The sequence below is a fragment of the Eutrigla gurnardus genome (assembly GCF_963514095.1).
Source record: "Eutrigla gurnardus genome assembly, chromosome: 4".
Taxonomy (NCBI): domain Eukaryota; kingdom Metazoa; phylum Chordata; class Actinopteri; order Perciformes; family Triglidae; genus Eutrigla; species Eutrigla gurnardus.
The window spans coordinates 28250024-28274212 of record NC_139918.1 but is presented as its reverse complement, the minus strand read 5'-3'; the positions used below and the strand labels follow the sequence as shown (position 1 = coordinate 28274212).

The 24189-nt window shown below is 42.2% G+C and overlaps 7 protein-coding genes across 7 annotated transcripts in view; 3 read left to right on the top strand and 4 right to left on the bottom strand.

The window, feature by feature from the left end:
* Nucleotides 1–24189, bottom strand: part of sall2 (spalt-like transcription factor 2) — a 179852-nt gene that overhangs the window by 57993 nt on the left and 97670 nt on the right. The window lies entirely within an intron of this gene.
* On the bottom strand, nucleotides 69–2146 carry nedd8l (NEDD8 ubiquitin like modifier, like). The gene is made up of 4 exons (XM_084007723.1): nucleotides 1987–2146; nucleotides 1091–1138; nucleotides 908–990; nucleotides 69–497 (listed from the first exon to the last, which is right to left on the bottom strand). Exons 1-4 carry the CDS (start codon nucleotides 2002–2004, stop codon nucleotides 374–376), a joined length of 273 nt encoding a protein of 90 aa, XP_083863849.1. The 5' UTR covers nucleotides 2005–2146; the 3' UTR covers nucleotides 69–373.
* Nucleotides 2741–4670, top strand: LOC311011797 (zona pellucida sperm-binding protein 3-like; the record flags this gene model as incomplete). The annotated part of the gene is made up of 9 exons (XM_084006925.1): nucleotides 2741–2807; nucleotides 2893–3071; nucleotides 3151–3254; nucleotides 3352–3443; nucleotides 3517–3697; nucleotides 3776–3881; nucleotides 3964–4052; nucleotides 4368–4459; nucleotides 4543–4670. 9 exons carry the CDS (start codon nucleotides 2741–2743, stop codon nucleotides 4668–4670), a joined length of 1038 nt encoding a protein of 345 aa, XP_083863051.1.
* zp3f.1 (zona pellucida glycoprotein 3f, tandem duplicate 1) lies at nucleotides 6126–7747 on the top strand (the record flags this gene model as incomplete). Its single annotated transcript, XM_084006924.1, has 9 exons — nucleotides 6126–6189; nucleotides 6279–6445; nucleotides 6524–6627; nucleotides 6701–6789; nucleotides 6880–7060; nucleotides 7140–7245; nucleotides 7341–7426; nucleotides 7505–7596; nucleotides 7686–7747. 9 exons carry the CDS (start codon nucleotides 6126–6128, stop codon nucleotides 7745–7747), a joined length of 951 nt encoding a protein of 316 aa, XP_083863050.1.
* Nucleotides 9044–14365, top strand: LOC311012312 (E3 ubiquitin-protein ligase RNF212B-like). Its single transcript, XM_084007717.1, has 13 exons — nucleotides 9044–9110; nucleotides 9979–10102; nucleotides 10226–10278; nucleotides 10389–10463; nucleotides 10731–10837; nucleotides 10918–11020; nucleotides 11118–11146; nucleotides 11241–11281; nucleotides 11379–11403; nucleotides 11529–11595; nucleotides 12432–12489; nucleotides 12606–12636; nucleotides 12726–14365. Exons 2-13 carry the CDS (start codon nucleotides 10003–10005, stop codon nucleotides 12793–12795), a joined length of 759 nt encoding a protein of 252 aa, XP_083863843.1. The 5' UTR covers nucleotides 9044–9110; nucleotides 9979–10002; the 3' UTR covers nucleotides 12796–14365.
* homeza (homeobox and leucine zipper encoding a) lies at nucleotides 13010–18358 on the bottom strand. The gene is made up of 2 exons (XM_084007686.1): nucleotides 17793–18358; nucleotides 13010–16568 (listed from the first exon to the last, which is right to left on the bottom strand). The coding sequence occupies exon 2, from the start codon at nucleotides 16540–16542 to the stop codon at nucleotides 14530–14532; it is 2013 nt and encodes a 670-aa protein (XP_083863812.1). The 5' UTR covers nucleotides 16543–16568; nucleotides 17793–18358; the 3' UTR covers nucleotides 13010–14529.
* Nucleotides 19181–22959, bottom strand: dhrs1 (dehydrogenase/reductase (SDR family) member 1). Its single transcript, XM_084007711.1, has 9 exons — nucleotides 22799–22959; nucleotides 21967–22116; nucleotides 21657–21800; nucleotides 21494–21573; nucleotides 21176–21308; nucleotides 20899–21042; nucleotides 20750–20819; nucleotides 19864–19944; nucleotides 19181–19777 (listed from the first exon to the last, which is right to left on the bottom strand). Exons 2-9 carry the CDS (start codon nucleotides 22108–22110, stop codon nucleotides 19641–19643), a joined length of 933 nt encoding a protein of 310 aa, XP_083863837.1. The 5' UTR covers nucleotides 22111–22116; nucleotides 22799–22959; the 3' UTR covers nucleotides 19181–19640.

The following is a 24189-nucleotide window of genomic DNA, read 5'->3' as shown; positions in this document are numbered from 1 at the left end:
TCTGTGCTCCGTATGTGTGTGTGTGTGTTTGTGTGTGTGTGTGTTTGTGTCAGAGGACAACGCTTGAATCAACTTCAGCATTTATTCACAAGCAAAAAAAAAAAGACCATAGTGTTTTTTCAAACAGTCTTTTGTACTGCATCAACTGGTCAAACACAAAAAGACATCTACAAAAGGAATTAGAACGTCCTTTTTTTTTTTTTTACCCTCTTTTTTGTGTTGCCGTTGTGATTTTTTTATTTTTTTTTTAATTCCATTTTTTTTAATTGTGTTTGTTTGCGGCGGACCGGGCAGCGTGGGATTTCAGATCTCCGTGCTGAAACACGGTTAGAGGGTGAGACACCTAAAGCGTTGGCCCCGTGACGGCGGTGACTCATGACAGAGAGGAGCGGTGTGTGCAGGGCCTGTGGAGCGCCGAGCCGCCTCTTAGCGCCAACACAAGATGGAGCACTGAGCCTCCCTGGATCTTGTAGTCTGCAGCCGTCTTCTCATCGTTCCTGAGACCGAAAACAACACAGAAGAAGAAGAGAGAGAGAGAGCACAAGATGGTTTAAGAAGGAAGATGACACGGGACGATATGAAAACTTCACGCCACGATTATCCCAGTCAAAATAATTATCCCAAAAATCATCAAAATATTCTATTCACATTCTAAACACAATCAGAATAGTTTTGTTTTTTAGAGAACAATCAAATAATCTTAATCATAAAGTCTCCCTGCATAAATTAATGATGATTTATTATAAATCTGGTTCTATTTTTCACTTCTCTTCCATAATAGCGAGCTTCTGCTTTTTCAAGTCACCCCGTGATGATATTCACAATTTCCCCGATAACAGAAATTCACCACAACTTATTGAGTATTGAGTAGATCTCCTGTCCCTGTTTCACTATGACTGAAACTCACATCTGTTTTCCACTGTAGATGAGTCTCTGTTGCTGCGGGGGGATCCCTTCCTTCTCCTCCACCCTCTCTTTAATTCGCTCCACCTTCATGGACAACAGAAAACAAAGACTTAGAGATGACACGGTGCCTCTGGAGTCTGCCAGCGTGTTAACACAGGTTAATGTGTCGACCATCATGTTTCACCTTGTCTGTGGGCTCGATGTCGATCTCTATTTCTTTCCCAGTGAGAGTCTGAAACACAACGAGAACGTGATCACATCAACGTTCTTGAAAATGAGTCTGCAGCAGAACGTTAAATCAACACAAAGCACAATATTAATAATTATTATTATTATTGAGGTTAACATTTTTAACGCTAAATCCTGACGCCCATCACAATTTGTGACCCAATGGGAAATGTAAGCAATATAACACAGCCTATGTTTTCACCGTGGTCAACATGGATGGAGGATTACTATCAGGGATATTTAGATGGGGAGAACTGTGATGAATTATTGATTAATAATCGACTCATTGTTGTTTTCTATCCATAAAGTAATTGTTTGCTTGAAAAAAACGCAAACAACAACAAACGTAGTGACGCAATTAGGCAAAGTGACGTCTTATAATGTTAAACACTACATTAAATTGGGTTTATCTTCACAGTGGAGCCACTAAATCGACCCAAATGAGAAATCCCTTTTGTCCCCCTCACGTTAAAAGATGAGTCATTCCAGCCCTAGTTAAAAGCACAAACTTGTGATACTATCCGTAGGGCACTAACTGACCAAGGAAACGCATTTCGTCGCAACACCGGCCGAGGAGACCCAGCTAACCTGCAGTTTAAGTTAGCTGGCTATCAAACAACACAGCTACTGAACGGCGGAAAGTATTGACGTCACCCAAAGAGCTACAGGCTGATAGACAGCTGCTAGCTCCTCTTACGGGCTGGAAGACTAAACGTTTTAGCTGAGATACGCGTGAATGACGATACAATAAATGACCCCCCCAAAAAATAAAATAAAATTAACTAGCGACCCGGGCTAACGTTACCCAGCAACAGCAGCTACGAGCCGGCGTGGACGAAAAGCCGGCCTTACCTTGACTTTGATCAGCATCTTGAATAAACAATGTAATATAATTCGAAGTTATATGAAATATGTCCGTCAACCGGCGAAAACACTTGCTATACAGGCGAATTACGATCTACTTGTATGTGTGTGACTGTCTTGAATTTACTTCCTGTGTACAAAGCTAAAAGGTCCGGGCGTGATGGCGCCACACCGCACGGAAAGAATAGTTCCGCTCTGATAAAACAATTTTATTTTTTGAATAAAATAAAATAAAATAAATTGAGAAAATATATATTTAAACGCACAGTTTTCATAAGGACAAATTTGAAGAGAAAAAAAACAATTACACTCCTAATTTTACACAAGTATGCAAAAATTAGAGTAAAAATATGAAAACATCAAGTTCACAATGCTATTTAAAATTATCACTGCCGCAGCAACAAGTGTGTTAAAGCTGCAGTTTTTTAAATAAAATATAAAGTAAAGTAACTACCAGTCAAATAAATGTAGTCCTCTGAAATATAGCAATTTATAAATGTAAAGAAAAAAAAGCATGAATAAAAAACAAAAAATAGTATAATACTCGATTAAATGCATGTGTTCCACCTCTGCATATCAGCATTCTCAAAATGAACACACTGCAATACACATACATGAAATTGTAACGATATAAGTAGACCCTGATCCAACACTGCCCTGCTCACACAGGTGTTAATCATCTGGCTAATTTGGCAGGAAGTACAAATTGTGTCACTTCCAGTGTGAGCCAGATCATTCAGTCATGGTGACTCGTGTCAATCTAGGTTTGCTGATCCTGGCTGTTCTCGCAACAACTGTTGCTGAAGAAGGTATTCTTTGCATGTAGAACTCTGTCAACTCTGTAAGTTTTGTGTTTCATGTACAGAAATTGGAATTGTGTGACTTTGTTTGCAGATATCAAAGTCTTTTGTGACAAAGACTCGATAAGAATCACATGGCGGCTCAATGCGGAGATGGTGCCAAGTCGTCTCTTCCTTGGAAAATGTACGGCGTCTGGGTTAAACGTCCTGCCCACCGGAGAGCGGGTAGCAGAGTTCAACTACAAATTTGCAGAGTGCAAATTTACAAAAGCGGTAATGAAAATGCTCCGTCTTGTTAAAATCTCCTTTCTGCCTCCTTTTTTAGTGTCCTCACTAGTGTTTTTTTCCACAGATGAAAGGCAAAAATGTTCACCACAGGAGTACACTGACTTACAGGCCAGAGAATAAGTCAAAACCACCAGCTCTTTCGTATCCCATCGAGTGTGTTTATAAAAGGTAGGGATTTGGGTAGTATTTTATTTTTTTAATTCCACCTTTTTTTTCTTTTATTTTAAGCTGAAATGTTTGAGAACATTTTCTCTTTATATTTCAGACAGAGTGGGTGGGTTCCCACTTTCCTGAACCCTGGGTCAGGTGTTTCTCAAGGCCGAGGCGGTCTAGTGTTCCACATGGCGCTCCTCGACAGTGAGTTTGCACACTAACAATTTAAAACGACTCTGAGGAGACGTTCTAAGCCTTTTTTCACTTTCCCCTACAGATCAATTAAAAGGTCTGGCAAAGACTAACGTCATCCCCTTGGGCTCATTGATGCCAATATGGGCAGCGGTGGAGCAGAAGTCCCATCAACCCTTGCTGCTGCTCATGGAGGAATGTGTGGCGGCCACTACGCTAGAGCTGGGGCCTGACAGCCAGCTTCACCCCGTCGTTGGCAATAAGGGGTAGGTTTCAGGTTTGTCTTTATGATTTTATTTTCTGGAATTAAAATCTAAAATGCTAAGAGATTTAAATTTCTCCAGGTGTCTTTGGGAAAGCATGAGGGGGAACTCCAAGTTCCTCCCTCGGTACCACACGTCTTCAATCACCCTCCTCCTGCAGTCCTTCAAGTTTCCTCATGGACAGGAGGTGAGGGACTATATGGAACGTGCTACGGAGGAGATATTTGGTTAAAATGTAAAGTTTTACGAAGTTTCATGTGCCCCTCAAGGTGTACATTCACTGTAAACTGGTCGCATGGGATCCTGACTTTCTTGGTGAAAGCAAGAAAGCCTGCAACTACATCAAGGAGACTGCCAGGTAATCATGGATTAAGGGGCGGTTTGAAAAATGAGCGTTCAATGAGATGAATACCACGGTCATGTGCACCAAGTAGCTTTCTAAATGGGGTTGTGGGGGTGGAACAAAACATATTTTACACCTAATTTAAATCTAGTACTGCGCTTGTGTAAAACCAACTATTGTATATTTAAGAAGACATTTTAGATGGGAATTATTTTACTTTGCCTTTATCTTGGAATAGAAATATTTCTATGCTCGTTACACATGCTTGTTTTCTCTAAAAGAAACACCAGGTGAGATTACCTGACCTTTTGACCCTTTTTCTTTTCTCAGCTGGGAACTCCTCGACAACCCCTCCCAGAGCGGCATCTGTAGCTGCTGTGATTCGACCTGCAAGTCCCGCTACAGAAGAGGAGTTGACTCGGGTATCACTTTTTCTGTTTCCTACTGTATATTCTATATTTTTCTTCCATAATTGTTTCTCCCCCCCCCCCCCCCCCCCCATCAGATTCCCACGGCATTAGCCACATCTCTGTGTTGGGACCTCTGATCATAATGGATCCGTATGACTCGAAGGCCCACAACTCGTCGACGTCGGTTCCTGCCGCTGCCTCTAGGAAGCTCAGTCTAAGCTGATGAAGACTCTTCTGATCACGCAGCAGTCAACCTCGACATGATTTAAACTTGAAACTGTTTTCATCCATCTTCAAATAAACCTGGCCTAAACTCCAGTTGATTCTCTTCTTATTGCACAAATCGCAACAGCAAACGATGATAAATCTCAAGCATCCAGACATTTATATAAAGTCCTGTAGTCCCATAAGTCTGAGGTGTGATCGGCACTATTGCCTGATGTGGTTAACGGCGCCCTGTAAACTCTTCTGCTGGTTTATTGCTAGGATTTTGTAAATTGTCGGCTGTTTGGCAGCAACTGCCTCCCAATAAATTTCACATTTTTGCTCTCCATTCAAAGGAGCGGCTGAATTATTTCTGTGATGCTAGACGGTCTTATTTCCCATCAGTTACAATGTGGCCTTCAGACCGTCTTCATAGGCCGTGTGATTTAGTGGATCTCCTGCTTTGGGAGGCAGTCATTCATCCTGAGACGGCCTCCATCTCTTAACTTTGAATAATTACATAAAACCTAGGGGTGTGAATCTTTGACTTCACTTCTATTCAAGGACAATTTTTTAAATTTGATTCAGCAACTAAATTCTATAAACATGCAATAATGCAAGTGAGACCAGCTGTATTCTTCTGAAAGGTGAAAAAAAAACCATTACTTATTTAACATCTATAAAAAAAATAGTCCTGCATAATTTATGCTGAATACAAAAATGTAATGCTTGGTTATTTTTAACTTTTTTTAACCTTTTTGTAGTAGACTACATGCTGGCAGGGGAGTGTCTTAAATGTATTAAAATATGAATCATAATTAAGAATCATGATTCATACGATTGAACACATTTATATAAATTATTGGTGAAGCCAAAACGATTCATTCTATTTCTTTATTTTAGCAAATCGATTTAGCTGAATCTATAGGACTGAGAATCGATTCATCGAATACCTCTAATAAAACCTGATTTATATATATATATATATATATATATATATATATTGTATGCACACACTTACTCTCGTCATACACTTGAAATCAGAATAGACATTCAAACCCTTGTAATTGGAGCAACAAGGCGTGTTCTTTGTTTCAACTCTGCTTGAAATACTTACACTTAACCTGCATACTTGCTGCCTGCTTTGCTGTGTGATTCTTAAATACTAATATAATGGAGATTATATCGACATGACTATTTAAATGCATGTGTGAAACATGTCACTTCCTAAGGTCTTTTCATGTGAAATGTATAATATATTTGCACAAAACTTGAAATCTTGCCGTTAAAGCTACACACCAAAATGAAACAGGCCTTGTGTGTGATGTCATAAGTTGTTTTCTGATCTGCAATTAGTCCGATGGCGGCAGCACCTGAGACCGTTCACCAGGTGAAAGAGGTTGTCTTAATTAACGGCTCCCATTCACAGGGAATAAAAGCACCCCGGGGTGTCAGGAGAAGACATTCAGTCATGATGGCTTTCTTCTGGCAGGGTGCTCTGGTGTTGGTCCTCGCAGCCGCCATGTCGGCGTACGCAGGTAATGTCTGTTGTGGGATGCAACGTTGTATTATTTACCTCAAGCTTTTTAAGCATCAACTTGAGTTCTTTGCTTCGTCTCCCTCGCAGACATGGAGCTGGACTGTAGGCCGACTCTCGTGACGCTGGTGTGGACAGAGTCCAGACCCCAGGCCGATACTTCACTCTATCGTCTCGGGAACTGTTTCCCCACCAGCGTCTCGGCCAGGGAGGCCGTCTTCACCGTCGGCTTCGACGACTGCAACTTCAGGAGGCTGGTGGGTAACAATATATCTATCCCCTCGCTAAAAACCGTGAGTCTGCTGCAGCTCGGTGACCTTTGGTCTCCCTCGCAGGTTACTGGGGATCGGCTCATGTACACCAACGACCTGACCTACATTTCCTCCCCTGACTCTCACCTTCAAGCCGTCACTCACCCAGTTGTCTGTGCATATGAGCGGTGGGTGTTCATTGGAAGTGTCTCTAACTGCAAATGCATGCACTTACTCCCAATGCTTTCTTATTTTTTGCAGGCCCAAAGACTGGTACCCTCTGATTTATGCCCCCGTGTTTAGTACGTACAGCATGGGAGATCTGGTGTTCCACATCGGCCTCATGAACGGTCGGTGTAAAACATGACCTCGGTGGAAATGGCAGCTCTCGGTGCCTCCTGTAACTTAATAACTCTGCTCCTGTTCACTCTGTTCTTTAGATGACTTCTCTGCCCCTGCTGACTCTACAAGCTTTCATCTGGGCTCCCTTATCCCCATCAAGGCTAGTGTGGCGCAGAAAACCCATCAGCCCTTGCTGCTGCTGTTGGAAGAATGCGTAGCGGCGAGCACGCCAGAGCTGCATCCTGAAAGCGCCGTGTACCCGATAATCACCAACAAGGGGTACGCTTGTTACACTGACTTTATTTTTATTAACATTTTTGTCCAGACATTCCTATAACCTTTTTACAAAACTCTGCAGATGTCTTGTGGACAGTTTGCTGTCACGGTCCAGATTTGAACCAAGGCAAAAATCATCAGAGCTCAACCTTTCCCTTCAAGCCTTTAGGTTTGGCCTCGGAGAAGAGGTAACTATGACTTGTGCATGTTCGTTGCGTTTTTAGCTGCAAGGCTTTATTGTGAAGCTGCTTTAAATGCATGCCTTGCAACCTCATCTCTGCAGCTGTTTATCCACTGCAAACTTGTGGCTTGGGATCCCAGTGGTCTGGACAACACGAAGAAGGCCTGCCACTTTGTCCCAGAGCATGGGTAAAAAACACCCACAATACATTTTCTGACTTCAGTCACACTTTAATAATTCTGACTCTTCAATCTTCATGAACTCAGTTGGGAGCTGCTGGACAACCCCACATACAGCAATCTCTGTGACTGCTGTCGCTCCGACTGCAAGTCCAGGAGGACGAGGAGGGCCGTGTCGGGTATTTGCACATCTTCTGTCATCATGGAGTTTTTTTTATTAATTTTTATGATTTTTTTTATTATTGTGCTAAAATACTCGTCATTACAGGGAAGCGTGGAACGGTACAAAAAGCAGTTCTTGGGCCGCTTACCATCACCGAGAAGTCCTGATGGATTCTCAAGGCAAGTTTTAATTTGACATTACATTTATCTTAAATGGCTACATTTTAATTTTTTTTTTCTTCCCTCCAACAGCAATGACTGCTTCCTCTAATCTGAAGTGTGTTTTTAATTGGTTGTGTAAGCTAATGGCTTGATGCACTTGAGATTGTAATGAAGTCATTAAAGATGAGTGATTTACTTGAAAGCTCAGCTTGTGTTTTAATATTTATGAAATTGCATCCTGATTCTGACTGACATCTGAGTTAAACCAGCTGGCATTACTCTATTTATTCGGACTACTGGACCTTAATACAAAGGTGGGAAGGAATAAAATACTTTTTACTGTAAGTATTTGCAAATATCTGTAGGCCTACGCTGTATAGCATTCTGACGAGCTCTTCCACTCGCGTTTTTAAAAATTGGCTCGTTGGTTTTAATGCACTTGAGGGGTCTTACTGCTTTAATATGATCCAGTTAACCTTGCAAAAAAGTGCCAATGTCCTTCATAGAGATACTGTGTACATTTCAGAGGCTGTATCAGAGTAGAGAATTTGAATCGGTACTTGCCAGTCTTAAACTCAATTATCTGTTAAGTATGCTTTGGCACCTGCCTCAATGACACTTAGTGTTTTTGTGAAGGGCCGTCATGAACAAACCTTATCTCTTGCAGCTATGATTTAAATTTGTATAAACTGTTGGTGATCAGATAATTTTAAGATGGTCTTTTCAAGGATAAAATAAACATTTAGGGACTTTTTTTTTTTCCCACAGGTGCATTAATACTCAGTTTATTTTAATGCACTCAAACATGTACCCTCTTTAATGTGGTGTAACATTTACACTAAGTAGCTGATCCTCATGTAATTCAGTATCTCCCTCCCTCCACACCAGCACACATGTTGAAAAGCCAAAGATGAATAATTGACTGTCATGAAACTGAACCGTGGGGTGAAAGTGTCCTGTGGTAGAAGACCAGTAGGCCTGGGAAGCATTCAAGGCGAACACACTTTTTGCTGAACAGATCAAGGTCATATTTAAATTCTCCATTGGTATAACAGGAATATTAAAGTTTAATAAAAATAGTACTAAAATCCAACAAATAACTCGCATTGATCTCATACAAACGCTTTAAAACAAGCTGTCTTTGATATCTTGTTAAAAGTGGCCCTATTTATCAGCGGACCAGACCTGCCGTTGGGATATTTAAACTTTTTAACGGACGCCGTCACTCGGCCAATCAGAACAGAGAACGAGCTCCGCTATTTGCGCAGAGGTGGGCGGGACCATATGTCTATGGGCGGGACGGCCGAGCCGAGCCGAAACGAGCTAAGCTAAAACTTTCAACCAGCTTACCCGAGCAGCAGCGCAACAGGTAACGTCGACTGTAAAACAAAACCGAGAGGGAATATCTGCTAGCCGAAATGTCGTGAACGTTTTGAGTCGGTTTTTATTACCGCGGAAGTAAACGGAACAAAACGTAAGCTAACGTTAGCTAACATGCTAACGCTTTGCTAGCCACAGTTAGCATTGCGGACTAGTAATGTAGTAGTATGTGACAATGTGTGTAGGAAGTATTAAGGTAGATGAGTGTCAGTCAGTTTGGTAAAGTTTAAGCAACAAAACTACTTTTTAGGGAAAATGTACGTATTCTCCATTAGGCTACACATAAAATATGCAAAAATTAGCATCGTTTGCTACGGACACCTGGGTCTAGATAGCCACAATGCCCCCCCCCCCCCCCCCCCAAAAAAAATCCAGTATTGCAAAGCCTCAATGTTATATTAAAAAAACAACATAATATTCAGACGTATCTACATCATAGTACCCTACATTGCTAAAAATGTGAACACGGGACAGATACTGCCAGAAGTCTCCCCTTTCCACAAGATGTTGTGCCCTTGCTGCAGGGCTTTTTCTCCCATTCAGCCTTAAGTGTTTGTGAATAGGGGGGCGGATGTCGGGTAACGAGGCCTGGCCTGCAGCCGCTTCCCACTTCGTCCAAAAGGTGTTGTAAAGGGAAGAGGTCAAGGGGTCACACAGGCCAGGTGGTTCTGACACACCAGACCGGGAAAAGCCTTTCTCTATGAACCTGGCTTTGTGTGCAGGGGGATAAGCCAAACAGGAAGCCTGGGGGAAAACCACAATATTAAAATTGCATAAAAGGATGTGACCAGGGGCGTCCACATACTGTAATATTTCACATTACATAATCACATTTGCGTAAAATCTTGTTTTTGCAGAGGAGGAAACCCACAGGACTTGACATGGACTGGTTCCACTGCAACCTGTGCTTCACAAGGAGACAAACAAAGTTTGTCGTGTCCAGCTGTGGCCACATCTGCTGCGAACCATGCGTTAATTCTAGTGAGACAATTACATACATGAAGTCGATTTGCTTCCACCTTTGAACGATAATTATTTGTCACCGTGGCTCAAATTAGGACGTTTTAGGCTAGTTATGCTTCTCGTGATTGTCTTTTCCCACAGAGCACTGCAGCGTTTGTGGGGCCAGCTGCAGTTATTTGGCCATCACAGATGGGGTTAGTGAGTTTGACGTCTCTATTGCCTGTTACTGTCTGATGCCACCAACGGAGAATGACCTTATTTTATTAGCCAGCTTTATAACATATGCGCACATTTTTGTTTTCAGATGAAGCCACCGGAAAATGTGTTTTTCAAGGACCCTGTGAAGCTCATCCAGTCACGGCTGGAGAACATTTCACAGGTCTGTCTCCTCTGTGCAGCGGCCCCCAAAGCTTCCTCACTACTGTCATTTTAATTGCTATATGAGGGTTTTAAATGTCAGAGCTGCCAGTCAATTATTAGAGTGTCAGTGAGTCAATCAAGACCAATCTGACCAGATTAAAAGCATCCCAAATGGTCCTGATCATTTGGGAATCCCTGACCTATAATCGAAAAGCCAAAGTTAATTTACATAATGTTTAATTTTCACTGAAAGTATTTTTGATAATGAGGTCTTCCTGCTCCTCAGATTGCACTTTTTCAGCGGACACAGAAGGAGAGAGTAACTGCACACTTCAAGCATAAATCTGTCGAACTGGAACGGCGTCTGAAGGAAGTCACTGAGCAGGGTTACAGGTGATTTCCATATCTGTTTCCCTTCCTTTTTGGCCTTGTAAATAAAACCCCCTATTAAAACACTACTCTGTCATCACAAGGCAACTCTCCGAGCTAAAAAGAGAGAACGCTGACTTAAAAAGGCAGCTTTCAGACCTGAAAAGAGAGACTGCCGATTTGAAAAAGCCACTTTCTCAGTGGAGGGTAAGTGTTCCAAAAGGCAAAGGAACTTTATGTTGCCGAAAAGGCCAATGTTCAGGCAATAAGTTACATACTAATTCAGCTTGAACATGTTCCACAGGTGTCCCCTGGGCAGTTTCATACAGATGGGTAGAAACCAATTTACGTTTCAGAACTATCCTGTTTAATTACAAACCCTCCAGTTTTAGCTTTTACATTTTTCAGCTTTTTGTCTCGTATACAGCAGTCAAAGGATGTCGCTCCCTGTGGCTGTCACCTCTCCAGGTAAACCCTGGGATTTAAGTTGAATTGTTACAGTTAATTAATGTTTTTGTTTTTAATTTAAGTTGAAATGGAGCGTGTGTATGTTTTCTTTTCCCAGTTACCCCTCGTTCAAGAACTATGGGGTATGTTCTACGTTCTTGTGCTTTCATGTATTTATGTATTTGCAACATCGTCAGGTATATCTACACTTAATGATAGGATTGCAAAATGTTTTATGTTCTTGATCTTGGTTCTGTCTGGCTCTCAGTTACTTAAGCTCAGCTGAGTCTCAGGTTATGACCAGAGACAGAGGTCCCAGTTTATCCTCCTTCACAGTAAGTCTTGCAGTTACATCGGTTTTACTGTAATGTTTTGTAGACCTACAACTATCAAAAAACTCAAGAAAATACGTTTCACATACTTGTTCATCTGTTCTTAGATTATTGTGCAGCGTTTTAAAGAATCATGTCAACATAGTAAAAGTTTGACAATACAAAAATCTTAATTGAAGGTAAATTTAATTGCTTTTACTGAAGAATTCCAGTGCGTCTTGCTCCGCGGGTTGAGTTTTCCTACTGTTAAGGAGATACCATCTCCATGACGACTCCATCCACTGTTGAAGACTATGAAATGTGGTTGAAAGGTGGAAGAGGCCATTTAGTGGACGTTTTAAGAGCAACTTGCAGGTTACAGCCCCCAGAAAAACAATGTCTAGGAAAATTATGCTCCTTAGGCAATAGATTTAAAAAAAATAAAATAAATGTGTACACTTCAGTGACAACTGGAGTCAGGTTTTGTAAATTGCATGCACATTTTTATTTCTGCATCAAAAAATACAAACCACAAGTGACGTGTATTGAGGGAAACTAGCCAGTTTAAAATCACAATGCTGGTTTTGATATTCCAGTACCCAATAGCTGACGCTGGTCACATCACAACATTGTAAAGTTGCTTTCTTTCAGCTATAACTAAACTAGTATTGATGATATAATACCGTCAATGATAAGAATACTTACCAAACAATAACAGAAATAAGATTGTTTCGTCTGACTACAACTTTCGAGGTAAATAATTAATGTTCATCCTCAGTAATAATTACACATTCATAGAAAAGGTCCTCATTAGTACTAATTAAATATTCAACTCCAAGACCTATTTCTGTTTTTGTCAGACTCCTGGATCAGCCACCTCGATTTCCAGCCACAGTTCTCTTCATGAACACATATACAGTAAGTGTTTAGTAGCTCGACCATAGGAACTGTGATTAACCTGGACACATTCATCAACTCAGAAATGAAATGCATTCCGTCTTTAATCAAAATCCTTTCACTTCTGTTTTAAAAAGGAACTCCCACATCCTTCAGCACTCCTACAAGGTAAGAAATGTTTTCCAAAAATTTTTCTTATCAAATTTCTATATTTTTCTTGTCCAATCGCTGAGTCAGCCTCTTTCTGTCATCCTCAGAACTCAACGTCAGACACCTAATGTCTTTCCGTTCCAGTTTATGAGTGGAATACTTTCACCCAGGCATTAATGAAAAGGGCCCCAACTAATCTGAGGGGGAGTACATTTATTTTATCATTTGTAAGTTTAAATTGATTGTTCTGTTACCAGGTGGTTTCTCTGTTGATGAATCAACCTGCCTTTATTGATTATTGGTTCACTAGTGGCCATCTATTTTTTTCTTGGGAAGACACTTGTAGCGTCAATTCATATTAGAACCATTTCTGCAGATTGTCTCTTGCTCACAACAGAGAATTTATTGATGAGGAAATAAATGTGATATGTCAGAATCAGTAAGAGTCGATGCAGAACTAAAACAAAAAACAACATTGCTTGCACACATGATTAGAAAGGCAAATCCTTTACTGGTTTCCAGTGACACAGTTGTGCAAATGAGATTTTTTTTTTCAAACAGGAGAAAAATACATGGAAGACATCTGCAGAAGACACTAAGCGTTATGAACATTTTCCCCCACAGCATGACACTTGCATTAACTTCTCATTACTAATAGAATGAACAAAACACAGTGGTGGACACTGCATTATCAACACTCTGGTCATCTATCCTTTTATCCAAACAATTCTAATGAACTAAACTCCGACTCCATTTAAAAAGACCACTTCACTCCCTCTAGGTCTACTTAGAAGTACTTTAATGTGTGGACCGATCCGATAAACTGTACGTATAACGGCTGTGCTATAATTCATCATTCGAGTTGACTAAATTCTAGTTTGTCTTTGGATTCAAACCCTTTGCTACTTATACAGTACGTGGAACCCCATCCGTTATTTCATGTAGTTTTTCTAGATTATGAATCCATCAAGTCACAACCTACAGCTATTAAGACAAAATAGATATACAAATACTGACTGAGTTCATGAGTGCAAATCAGAATGGAAATTGCCGATTCTGATCCCTGTATGCTGTTGACGTAATTGCTGCTTTCTTTGTACAGTTATCCTTCACTGTAAAAAACAACCGGTGTGTAAAATGCAAATGACAAAATATACAAACAGTAAATCAAGTATTACAGCAGAGCGCCTACAGGAGAATCTGGGAATGTGTCTCGGAAATACGCTTTAGAGACATTAGTAGAATTAAATGGACCGTGGAAATAGGCTTCAGTGTTAAGGGATTATGAGCGGCTAGTTTTAGTTCGTTAGGAAGTAACATTTTGTGAAATAATTGGATTTCAATGAATATGACAGCAGGCTCTAAAAACCAAAGTGCAAGATGTCAATTTAAATTGTACATGTCCAGTGTGCTTTTTTCATGACAAGGAATTATTGGCTGTAAAGGAATGATTACACACAGTGATCAGTCAACATATTCATCAACAGAGACATTTTTCCAGAGCAGTTGCTCGTCTGCTTTAGTCAGGTACCAAAAGTACAACCAGTTTAAATTATACTGCTACAATAGCATACTAAAAAGTTCTGTAATAGTGATATCTAAACAAACATAATGAGCTCAAAAAATATAGTGAACCAGTGTACAAGTTACTGTCCTATTTACAGCAACACGGGCAGCACAATTATAATTCAAGTCCAAAATATATTAGGATAAAGCAGGAAATGCAGCATATATAAAAACAAACAAACAAACAAACCCCCAACTTGGGGCTTGTATTGGGAAGACCGGATGTTACAAACCTGCTGTATTAAAGCATTTTAAACCAAAGAAATAACTACGCTCGTTGGTGTAAAGGATGTGAGGAGCACTCCACCAACTTTCAGAAATGTTCTAAAGTCTGGTTTCAGGGTCTTAATCGGCAACTATCTGTTCGGGTTCAGGCTCCACAACATCCTGACCTGCAAACCAATCACGCACTTGCTGGTAGCTCATCCTTGATTTATTGCATAGAGTGTCAAGATCTTTTTCATGTAGTGAGCCTGTTGAGAGGTAATATGTTACCAATGGCTGGGTATCAGGGGAATCTGCACTCACGGCAACTGCTTGAGATTTTCGTTTGCGGCCCCCCCCGGCTCGGGTTGACGTCCCGGAGCCACCTCCGTTCGTCAAACCACTGCTGCTTTGCTGGGCTGCAAGTTCTGCCAAGAACTGGTCACGGACTCCCTTCACCCAACGCAGCTGGCCATTTTTAACAGCATACCGCGTGTCCCCAAACCACTGAATAACATCTGCCCGGGGTAAATTTGTAAGCTTAACCAGTTCAGTGTAATCTTCACTCTTGGGCCACTGGCAGCGTAAGAAGTGCTGCTTTAACACGTCCAACTGATCCTTGGTCTTTCTTGGTCGCCCACCTGGAGTGAGGGAAGGGGATGCGGATGTGGATGAGGGAGCCTTTGAGACGCGCAAGGGTGTTTGTGAGGGACTGGCTTTGGCTGAGTGGGCTGACTTCTTTGATGTGCTGGTGCTGTTTGAAAGCTGTTTTTTATTAGGCGAGGCAGTCGGTGGTGGGCTGCCAGAGGGGGATGAGTAGGGAGAGGATTTTAATATACCTGGTGGTTCCTGTGGAACATCTGGCTCAATCTTGCAGGTCTTGGTCAGTTGTAAGGGTAGCTCTTCGCTGTGTTCCTCGTCTTTCAAACTCTCCCAATCACCGGAAAGCTCCTCCATAACCTCATACCCTTCGGCCTCGAGGACCTTTTCCCCAAATGCTTCCAGGCTGTTTGACAAAAAGGTCTGAAAGAAATGTGAATTTCTAATCACATTGCCCCGGGCTCCCTCCGGGCCCTTCACCACATCTACTTGGCTAGTCTTTTGTGTAATAAGAGGGAGAGGTTGAGTTTGTTCGTGTTTACCTCCAGTGTGTTGGGAGTAGTTCTGGGCTGCTGCGAGGCTTCCTCGGCCAACCCTAAGCTGGTACCGGCTGTCACTAAACCACTTGCGAATGTCATTACGGCTCAGCCCAGTTTCTTCCTGCAAACGTCTAAGCTCTGCCTCCGCCGGCCAGTTCTCTCTCAGAAAGCTCTTTCGAAGGGCAGCGAGCTGAACTTTAGACTTTTTGTAGCGTCCGTGACGGTGCTGTCGCGAAGATGCCTCTGAAAGGTCAAGTGAGACGTCAGCTGCAGTGCTTGCTGGCGGCGTTTCCGCCGGCGTGTCCACTGGTGGGCGGTAAAAGTATGAATCTTGGGGAGGTGGGAGGGTGGAGCTGAAACAGGGGGGCGTGGGTTTTGCTGGTTTGTAGGAATCTGGTGACTCACACTTTGGTTTCTTCTTTTGGGGGCTGGAGAGAGAACCATCTACTTCGGTGTCGTCCTTTTCCTCAATCACCAGTTCCTCACAACTACTGCTCTTGCTCTTCGGTTTGGCTTCCTCTGTCCCTTCAGTCGAGTCGTCACAAAGCTCAGGCACTGCCAGCTTTCTTCGCGTCTCCTCTATCTCCTCCGAGGACCAGCTGATGCCATATTTAATTCTCTGCACCATAAACCACACCTTAACCTTGTCCAGTGGCAAGGCACATACCCGGGCCAGGGCGCTGACCTCGCGGGACGACGGGTACGGAAATAAGTTAAAGGCTTGGATCAGCTCTGGGATCGTGTCAAGTTCACGGGTTTGATCCGACTGTGTCCACACCAACTTCAGTCCCTCTGACACCAGAGGTAGGCACACAACAGAGTTGTGGTTGGTGGTGAAACTGGCCACGCCGCTCACGTCGTCGTCAGCTGGGCTGGCCGAGTGGCGCAAATCCTTGGAGGCGCGTTTCACTTCAATCTTTCCTTCACATTCCGTCTTTGTTATTTTTCCATCAAAATGCTCCTTCAAGCCCACAAGTAGTCCATTTCTGCCATTGTGTTCACCATAGGCCGCCATCTGGAATATCGAAATGGGTTCTTCACCTAGAAAAAAACACATTTAGACGTTTTCATTACTGCCGAATGGTTTCACTTCACAGATAAGCTTGCTGTAGCAAAGGAGTATTTCTTTTGAGGCGCAATGTTTAAAAAACTTTCAGTTCTTATTCAAAGTCAATTATATGACAGCTGTCCCCCCCTCCCACCCCCACCCCCTACTTTGCACCCCTTATTCTGAACTCCCAGGGAAACTAGTCGTATACGCCGTCCAGACAGGGTTCCCCTCCCCCCAAAGCGCGGTGACTGACTTTTGTTTTGTGTGAGCGAGTGAGCAAGGGAGGGGGGATTGGTCGCAAAAGGGTGGGTGCGTGGGGAACGGGCATCTATGAGAAAATCCATCACAGTCTACTTTCTCACCCGTCCCCAGTCGGGCTTTGTTCCACTCTTAAATTCTCAGCCCTCAAAGATGAGCGTGGCCCCTTGACAAAGGCTGATACCACAAGGAAAAACCCTGCGGAAGGAGCGAATGAGTTGCGTTAGTCTCGCTCAAGTCCAAGTCTGGGTACTCTTGAGCCCTTTATGGGAAAAAGGGTCTGGAAACTAAATGTGATTTTGTGTTGTTAAGCAACAGGTATTGAGTCAAAACACATCACGACTCGCTGTAAGGCTAATAATAGGAATCGTGTTTTTTTATTTTATTTTACACGTTTGTCCCATTAGTTATTATCTCATCACTATCTCTTTATCTCTTTAGTATTAGTAAGGTGTTTACTAGTGTCATTCAAATAACTATGTGGCCTCCTCTTCATTTTGGGAGGAGTTGGATTCTGGATTTGGGACAGCGGGGGAAATATTGCGCACTTGGTTGGGTTACGACACGACAGACGATTAAGGTCGCTTGGTTCAAGAAAAAAAAATCTGAAATGAGCCCAAAAAAAAAAAAAAAAAAAAAACATTAGCAAACAATTATGAAACCTCCGTGTTAGTCATTGGTGACACATTAAACCGGCGGGATGAGATCATGATGCGAGAGAGCTCTCCTCTGGGCTCGACGTACAATAATACGAGTTTTTATACGTTGTTTGTTTTAGTGCAACAACAATAACAACAAATACGATATAAAAGTTGCTCTCGGTGGCAATCACAATAGCAACCCAGTCCCCCCCCCCCCCCCCCTCCCCTTTGTGGCGTACTAACTAAAACGCTTCACTCTGCACAGGCGCACTTCAGCGCCAGACACGCTTCGCTGAAACACAAAAATAAACTTACCAAAAAAATACCTAAATATCCCGCTGTCCCCGCGGTGCGTTTGCGCGTGAGAAAAAAAACAAAAACAAAAACACAAAGAGTTTCCCCTCGGCCCGTTCCGCCGTTTATAGCCGAAGTTTAGAGGAAGACTCGGGGAAACAATAACCGTCCGTCGGTTTGACCCTTCGTCTTATTTATCAGGCACCTCGACGGATTACGGTCGGGACACAAAGATGCGACGCGACCAAGTTTGGTCGCCTCGTAGGAGTTCAGTCGTCGGGTGTAATCCGGTCGCGCTGGGGGAGAAAAAATCTCTCGGTGGGTGACATTCAGGAGTCGCCGTTACTTCGTCCTCCCTCCGCGGTCCATCCGTCGCTGCTTTTGTTCTTTAACTGAGAAGTGTTTGCGCTGTCCGGCGAGATCGAGGCGAGGCGGAGCCGAGGACCAGGAAGCCCACAAGGCCCAACGGACTCTCCCACACGGTGACGGCGGGGGTGGGTGTGCCCGTCTGGGAGAGGAGCGGGCCGCGGATTGGAGGGAGGAGGCGCCTGTATAATAAATCCGAGGCAGTGGGCGAGACGTTGTGCACGTCGTCGTCCCCCCTCTTCCTCCCTCTCCTCCCCCTCCCTCCCTCCCTCCCTCCTCCTCACATCAGGCCCGCAAACATCTCATGTGATTCTCAAGGAGACCCATCATGTTATTAAATTTAAAAACACATTCATCCAACTCACCTCGTTTTAAAGCTGTTAAGTTTAATCATTTTTAATACACTTGGTGGAACCCCCTTTGAGGCCTTGGAGCAAACTAATTATAGCCTTTGAGATACCGAGTCCAGGGCCACAAGCATCCAGGACGCTGTATGTTTCCTGGAAATGTAAGCAACACCTCAAAAGTTACATTATACATAAAAAAGAGCCTATATTTTAGAGACAGGTACCAGGAACTTAAAAAAAACAAATAAAAGGCCATATTCAAGTTGAGGAATGCAAATGACAGAAAATAAAACTGATTAATTGGACATTTAAGTAAATCTGAATGATGATCTGAACAAAATAATAATAATAATACCATGGCTATGGTATCAACAAAATTAAAACCCAGAAAGGTTGAGGCGTACTGGTATACCCATGTTCTAACAAGAACCTTCTGACAGCCTGTTTGTCTTTTTGGAACAAGAACAAGATGGATGCATACAATCAATGATGATAATGGGTAATGAGTAATATGCTGAATTCATATCTGCTTCAGACGTCCCGTCACTGAAACATGGCAGCTGCAGTTGTTAATCATTGTTAATGCTGTATAATCTAATAATAGATGTAGATAGGAATTTATCTTTCTGTTATTGTTTATCAGTTTGAAGACACTTTGTTATTTTGCAAAAAGAGAAGAGATTGTGAAAACAGTAGTGAGTTAACATTCTTTTATTAAATCAGTTGTTACTTCAAATAACAAAAAGTGCAGTAGTAGTAAAAGTAGTGTTGAGCCAAATACATTTAATAGAGGTATAACAACGCTAAATCAATGTCTAAATAAGTGGATTAGATTAAAAAATATTTTTACATTGTGTGGCTTCATCCACAGATAACATTCATATTGTTCAACCTTCATTGATTTAGTAGGAGTAGGAATATATTTAGTATATAATATACGTACACACACAGTACATTTTTATTGTACTTATTCAAAAATACTGATCCAAGTTAAATTCAGAAAATACACTTGAGCTACCTTCATGTTTTATGAATTTGATACTGATGTACAAATATATATATTAATATACCAATTAATATATATTGTAAGTCAGTTTTTGGCCATGTAGTTGAAACACAGCACGATTCTGCCACTTCAGTACTGATGAAGAAATGTCTAGAAGCGGTTATAAGCCAGGTTGAGCATAAAGCGTGGCAGGTGAAGGAATGAAGGGATCGCAGCCGACAGCCAGGAGAGATAAGGGACCTGGGTCACGAGGAATTTTAGAGAAGTGTAATCAGCTACGATTCGTCCTGCAAATAAACAGATAACAATAAATATCAGAATTTCAAACCTTAAAAATACAAAACGAAAACCTCTGCATCAGATATAAATTTACCATCAACATCCCGTAGGCCATAGCGTCTCGCCAGGTCACAAGTCATGAGCACTTTCCCAGTCAGAGACATCAGATGTTTGTCTGTAGGTCAGAAAGAGAAACCAAAAGTATTTTTAGTTTGAAAACGAACAAGAAAAACAAAATTCTGTTGTTCCTCGGATGTTCACGTTTTTACGGCTAGTATTTCAGTCTCAGGCTAAAAAACAGGAACATTTTTCCTTTTTATGTTTTAAAAATTTGCATTTAGACAACATTGTTTTGAATACGATCTGCATGCACACGGATTCCAAAAAAAACAAACCTAAAACGCTGTAGTATGCATGCCAGGCCAGTAGGTGGCGGTAAAACGTTGTAATAGTAAGCCCTTCCGGTGAATGTAAATAATCCGTCTCTGCTGATCACAGTAACGGTGCAGCAAATCTACACTTTGTTGGAGGAGCGTTAAGACATTTATCGGAGGATAGCTCAGTGGCCCTTTTTGCATGTCGTCCCCTCTCTCTCCCCGCTTTCGCTCTCACGCTGTCCTATCACAAAAAATAAAAGTTTAATTTATCGTAAATAACAATGCAAACACAGCTCGGTAATCCACTGTTGTAATGTCTTCTTCTTAGTGTTCATGGCTGTTTGATTGCAAGCATAAGATGCGTGTGCGAAGTGGAGCCGTGAAGTCACCGTTTCCACGGGAACCGGTTTTGCTAGTTTAGTGACGCTGGAGTTTCGTATTCAAAAGATTTCACTCTGAAACCCGGTTTCAAAGCTTTTCGTTTGCAGCCCCCCCCCTCCCCCCCCCCCAAACCCCCCCCGTTGTCGTGTAAAATAGCGTTCAGAGTGTAAAAATACGTTTGCGTATTATGTTGCAAACGTAACTCGTACAGGGTCGCCCTACCTTTTGCCAGGTTGACGATGCACATCCCGCTCACTTCTGTGGTTTCTCCATTGGCAAATACTTGTTTAAACTGAGTGAAAGAAAATACAGAGATTTAGCTTAAAAAAACAACAACTGACCATGGATGAAATATGTGCCGTTAAAAGAACCTTGGGATCTACACCCGGTGGTGCTTCTTTCTCCAGTATGAACTGAGACACCAGCTCGGTTTGCACGGCTCCCGGCCACAGGCTGACGGAAGCCACTCCCCTACTCTTCAGCTCCACAGCCATGTCTGCTGCCATCCTGTCACACTGGAAACAAACCACAGAAAAAAACAGGTTTTCATCACACCGACTGGCCTAATTATACGGCACGCATGCATACTCGCAATGAGATTTGGGTCCTGACGACATAAATCTGGGACTTAATGAGAGGACAACTTACCGCGGCTTTACCGACGCCATATGGCACGTTGAAGAGATACCGCAGCCCCCCCATGGACGAGATCATGACAATCAAACCCCGACCTTGAGCCACCATCAGCCGGGATGCGTACACGGAGAAGAAATAGTGACCCCTGCAAAATGCAAATCAAAGTCAAATCATTATTATGCAGTCTGTTGTTAACCACTGACCTTAAAAAGTCACGTAGAACTAAAAAAAAAAGAGACAAAACCAAATTGAGTAACTGGGGTTTCTGGATAACGGATGATCACGAGGTGACTCGTCGACTTGTCATGATGACTAAGCACCGACGCATACCTGAGTCCCGTGTTGTTGATGGAATCCCAAATCGACGGATCGGTTTCCCAGAACTTGTTCCCCATGTTTGTGAAGATAGCCTGCAAAAACAACGCATCCTGTTTAGATTCCGGGTCGATTGTGGTTGGTGCCCTTTAATCTTGTTCAGTGCGGTTATTTCTACCTGTACACCAGCGTAGGCATTGTTCACCAGGACATCCAGCCGGCCGTTCTGCTCTCGCTTGATGCGTTCGAACAAGTCTTCAATATCTCTGTCCTTCGTGGAATCGCAGATAACCGGCACACAGTTTCCACCCCTCTCTTTCACCTGTGTTGAGAACAAATGCATCAGATAAAAATCCAGACTAAAACACGATGACCACAGGTGCAGTATTTTTTTAATTATCAAGACATTTGAGCAAAATGTAAGAATGTCTGAAGATGGGTCAGACGTTGCTGTATGATGAAAAATAATTTGAAGCTCAAGGTGTGACCTGTGCAGCGGTTTCTTGCAGGGTCTGCTCCTGGCGCCCCGTGATGTAGACGGTGGCCCCCGCCTCAGACAGCTGGAGGGCGATTCCCCGGCCAATGCCTCTGGAGGCACCTGTCACCACACACACCCAGCCAGACAAGGACATTTTCCCCTGGAGGAGGAAGCAGTGACACACGCCACGACAAGCAGTAAGCACAAACTCACCTAGTGACCTAAAAGTCGTGGAGGCCTGCCAGTTAGATATGGCCCGGGCTCAACAGGGAAATATTAAATTGCCACACACACATGAATTGTGCATCACCGTCCATAGTTCACTTCCAATCTAGGGGAGTTTTTGTCCAGTCATTGTTATTCAGCATGATAGGCTAAAAGTCATATCAGTGGTCTGTCAGTGATAAGTTTTATGATTATGAATGTAGGTAATCATGCCACAGTTATACAAAAGTACAAAAATGCCACGGCGAGGCTAAATGTTAAAGGAGGTAAATTCAACACCATTAAAGTCTGCTATTTGTTGTGAAACTATTGACTAAAGGCCACAGTGATTATAGCAGAAACATCTGTTTCTCATATCTTATGTAACGAGTTAGACTTTACTGCCTCGTTTTGATTATATATTAACTCATTCGGTTTTAACATGGCAGTTTTGTTGTTGCTGTGTTATGACACAAAAATACTTTTATAACGTGAAAGATTTTTATGACATACTGACGACTCGTTTAGCCAGACAAAAAAAAATTATTATATTGTAATTAATTGCTTATTGACAAGACTCTGCTGTTCGTTATACAAGATATTGTGAACTTGAACACATACACAAAGGACAACCGTACCTTATTCACGCAGGAAAAACGTGTCCAGTCACACTACGGGTCTTCCGAGGAAACCGAGCAGGAAACGTCTCGGAACAAATGTCTCGTCTGCTGAATGTCGCTGTTATTATTCTACCGAGTACCAGCGCCTCGAGCTACTATGTGAGCAATGTGATCTACACGGCTATCAAAGGCACCGCTGGCAGCGTGGATAGTGTCTACTCTCGCGATATTTCGCGAGAAGACGCCAGACGAAGCAGCGAGTGAACGGTTCTCGTGATAAAAAAGAGCTACCGAGCGTCGACTGTAAAAACAGTCGTAGGTTTTCTTTTTTGCTGCGTGCTTGTTATGGTTGTATTCCGATAATAATAAGACGGATTAACTCAGTTGTTGTGTTGTAGTTTATAACGGTTTACTTAACGGTAGGCGGTGAACTATCTCACTGTGATTGTCGGGAGGTGGTCTTTGGTTTAACTTGCATTGCACACACGATGGCGCTATAGTCCTCCTAAACATTAGAAACGGTCTAGTAGTGCTGAATAATTTTGTTTTGGCCTGCCTCAATTGTTTATTTGTTTGTGCCTTTGATAGAGAAGCATATCTGTAGTCAATAATAATAATAACATTTTATTTATAGAGTTTTCATGGTATTCAAAAAAGGGTCTGTGATGATTTGAGTCTGTTAAATATATAATAATAATATTACCATAAATTCTAACCAAATATTCTGCAGTATTGCTGGTTAACAATTCACTAACCCACAACATAGTGTAGACTTCAGAGAGAAGGCTTCACGTAGACTTCATCCTTGCATCGGAGGGGCTCTCGATCCCATTGCTTTTACTTATTTTGTGGACGCAGGTCGACACAGTCACGTAAAACAAGTCAGCAACCGCGACACATTCCTGACATTCTATCACCTGATAGTTTAGAACGAATGGAGCGCAACACAAATAGCTTAATTGTTACTCAGCATTTCCTGATGTCTGAGGTGTGTCTAGACTTGAATGTGAACTGGCATGACTCAAATCACAATCACTTATTATCACAGATAATGACTTTCATAGAAAATATTTAGTTCTCAACCATATCAAGTTAAACTAAGCAGATACGGTATATTGTAGTACTAAATCCTGATGACATGTCTGCAGAATGCTATACTTTTACTGTGTTAAATATTTTGAAATTCACCCCTTATCTTCTTTTTTTAGTAAATAGACTGTGGGGACATCATCATTCCCAGCATAGCTCGACCCAGTGCCAATCCAAGCAGATACGATCAATTACGGGAAAGGCTTGTGTGCGTTGGCTTTTTCTTTTTTTGCGTGGGAACACTTCTACTTGGTTAATGGGCAAACTATGGTGAGTAAAAATGTAAATGTCCACTCAAAATAACAGGAATGTATACAGAC

Coding starts and splice junctions, on each gene's coding strand:
- LOC311012312 (XM_084007717.1), top strand. CDS start 10,003: ATGGACTGGTTCCACTGCAACCTGTGCTTCACAAGGAGACAAACAAAG. Junction 10,103..10,225: donor CGAACCATGCGTTAATTCTA/GTGAGACAATTA, acceptor CTTTTCCCACAG/AGCACTGCAGCGTTTGTGGG. Junction 12,637..12,725: donor TCCTTCAGCACTCCTACAAG/GTAAGAAATGTT, acceptor TGTCATCCTCAG/AACTCAACGTCAGACACCTA.
- homeza (XM_084007686.1), bottom strand. CDS start 16,542: ATGGCGGCCTATGGTGAACACAATGGCAGAAATGGACTACTTGTGGGC.
- dhrs1 (XM_084007711.1), bottom strand. CDS start 22,110: ATGTCCTTGTCTGGCTGGGTGTGTGTGGTGACAGGTGCCTCCAGAGGC. Junction 21,574..21,656: donor ATGCCTACGCTGGTGTACAG/GTAGAAATAACC, acceptor TTGTTTTTGCAG/GCTATCTTCACAAACATGGG. Junction 19,945..20,749: donor CATCGTCAACCTGGCAAAAG/GTAGGGCGACCC, acceptor TCTGACCTACAG/ACAAACATCTGATGTCTCTG.
- nedd8l (XM_084007723.1), bottom strand. Junction 991..1,090: donor ACATCGAGCCCACAGACAAG/GTGAAACATGAT, acceptor TTGTCCATGAAG/GTGGAGCGAATTAAAGAGAG. Junction 498..907: donor ATCTACAGTGGAAAACAGAT/GTGAGTTTCAGT, acceptor TTTCGGTCTCAG/GAACGATGAGAAGACGGCTG.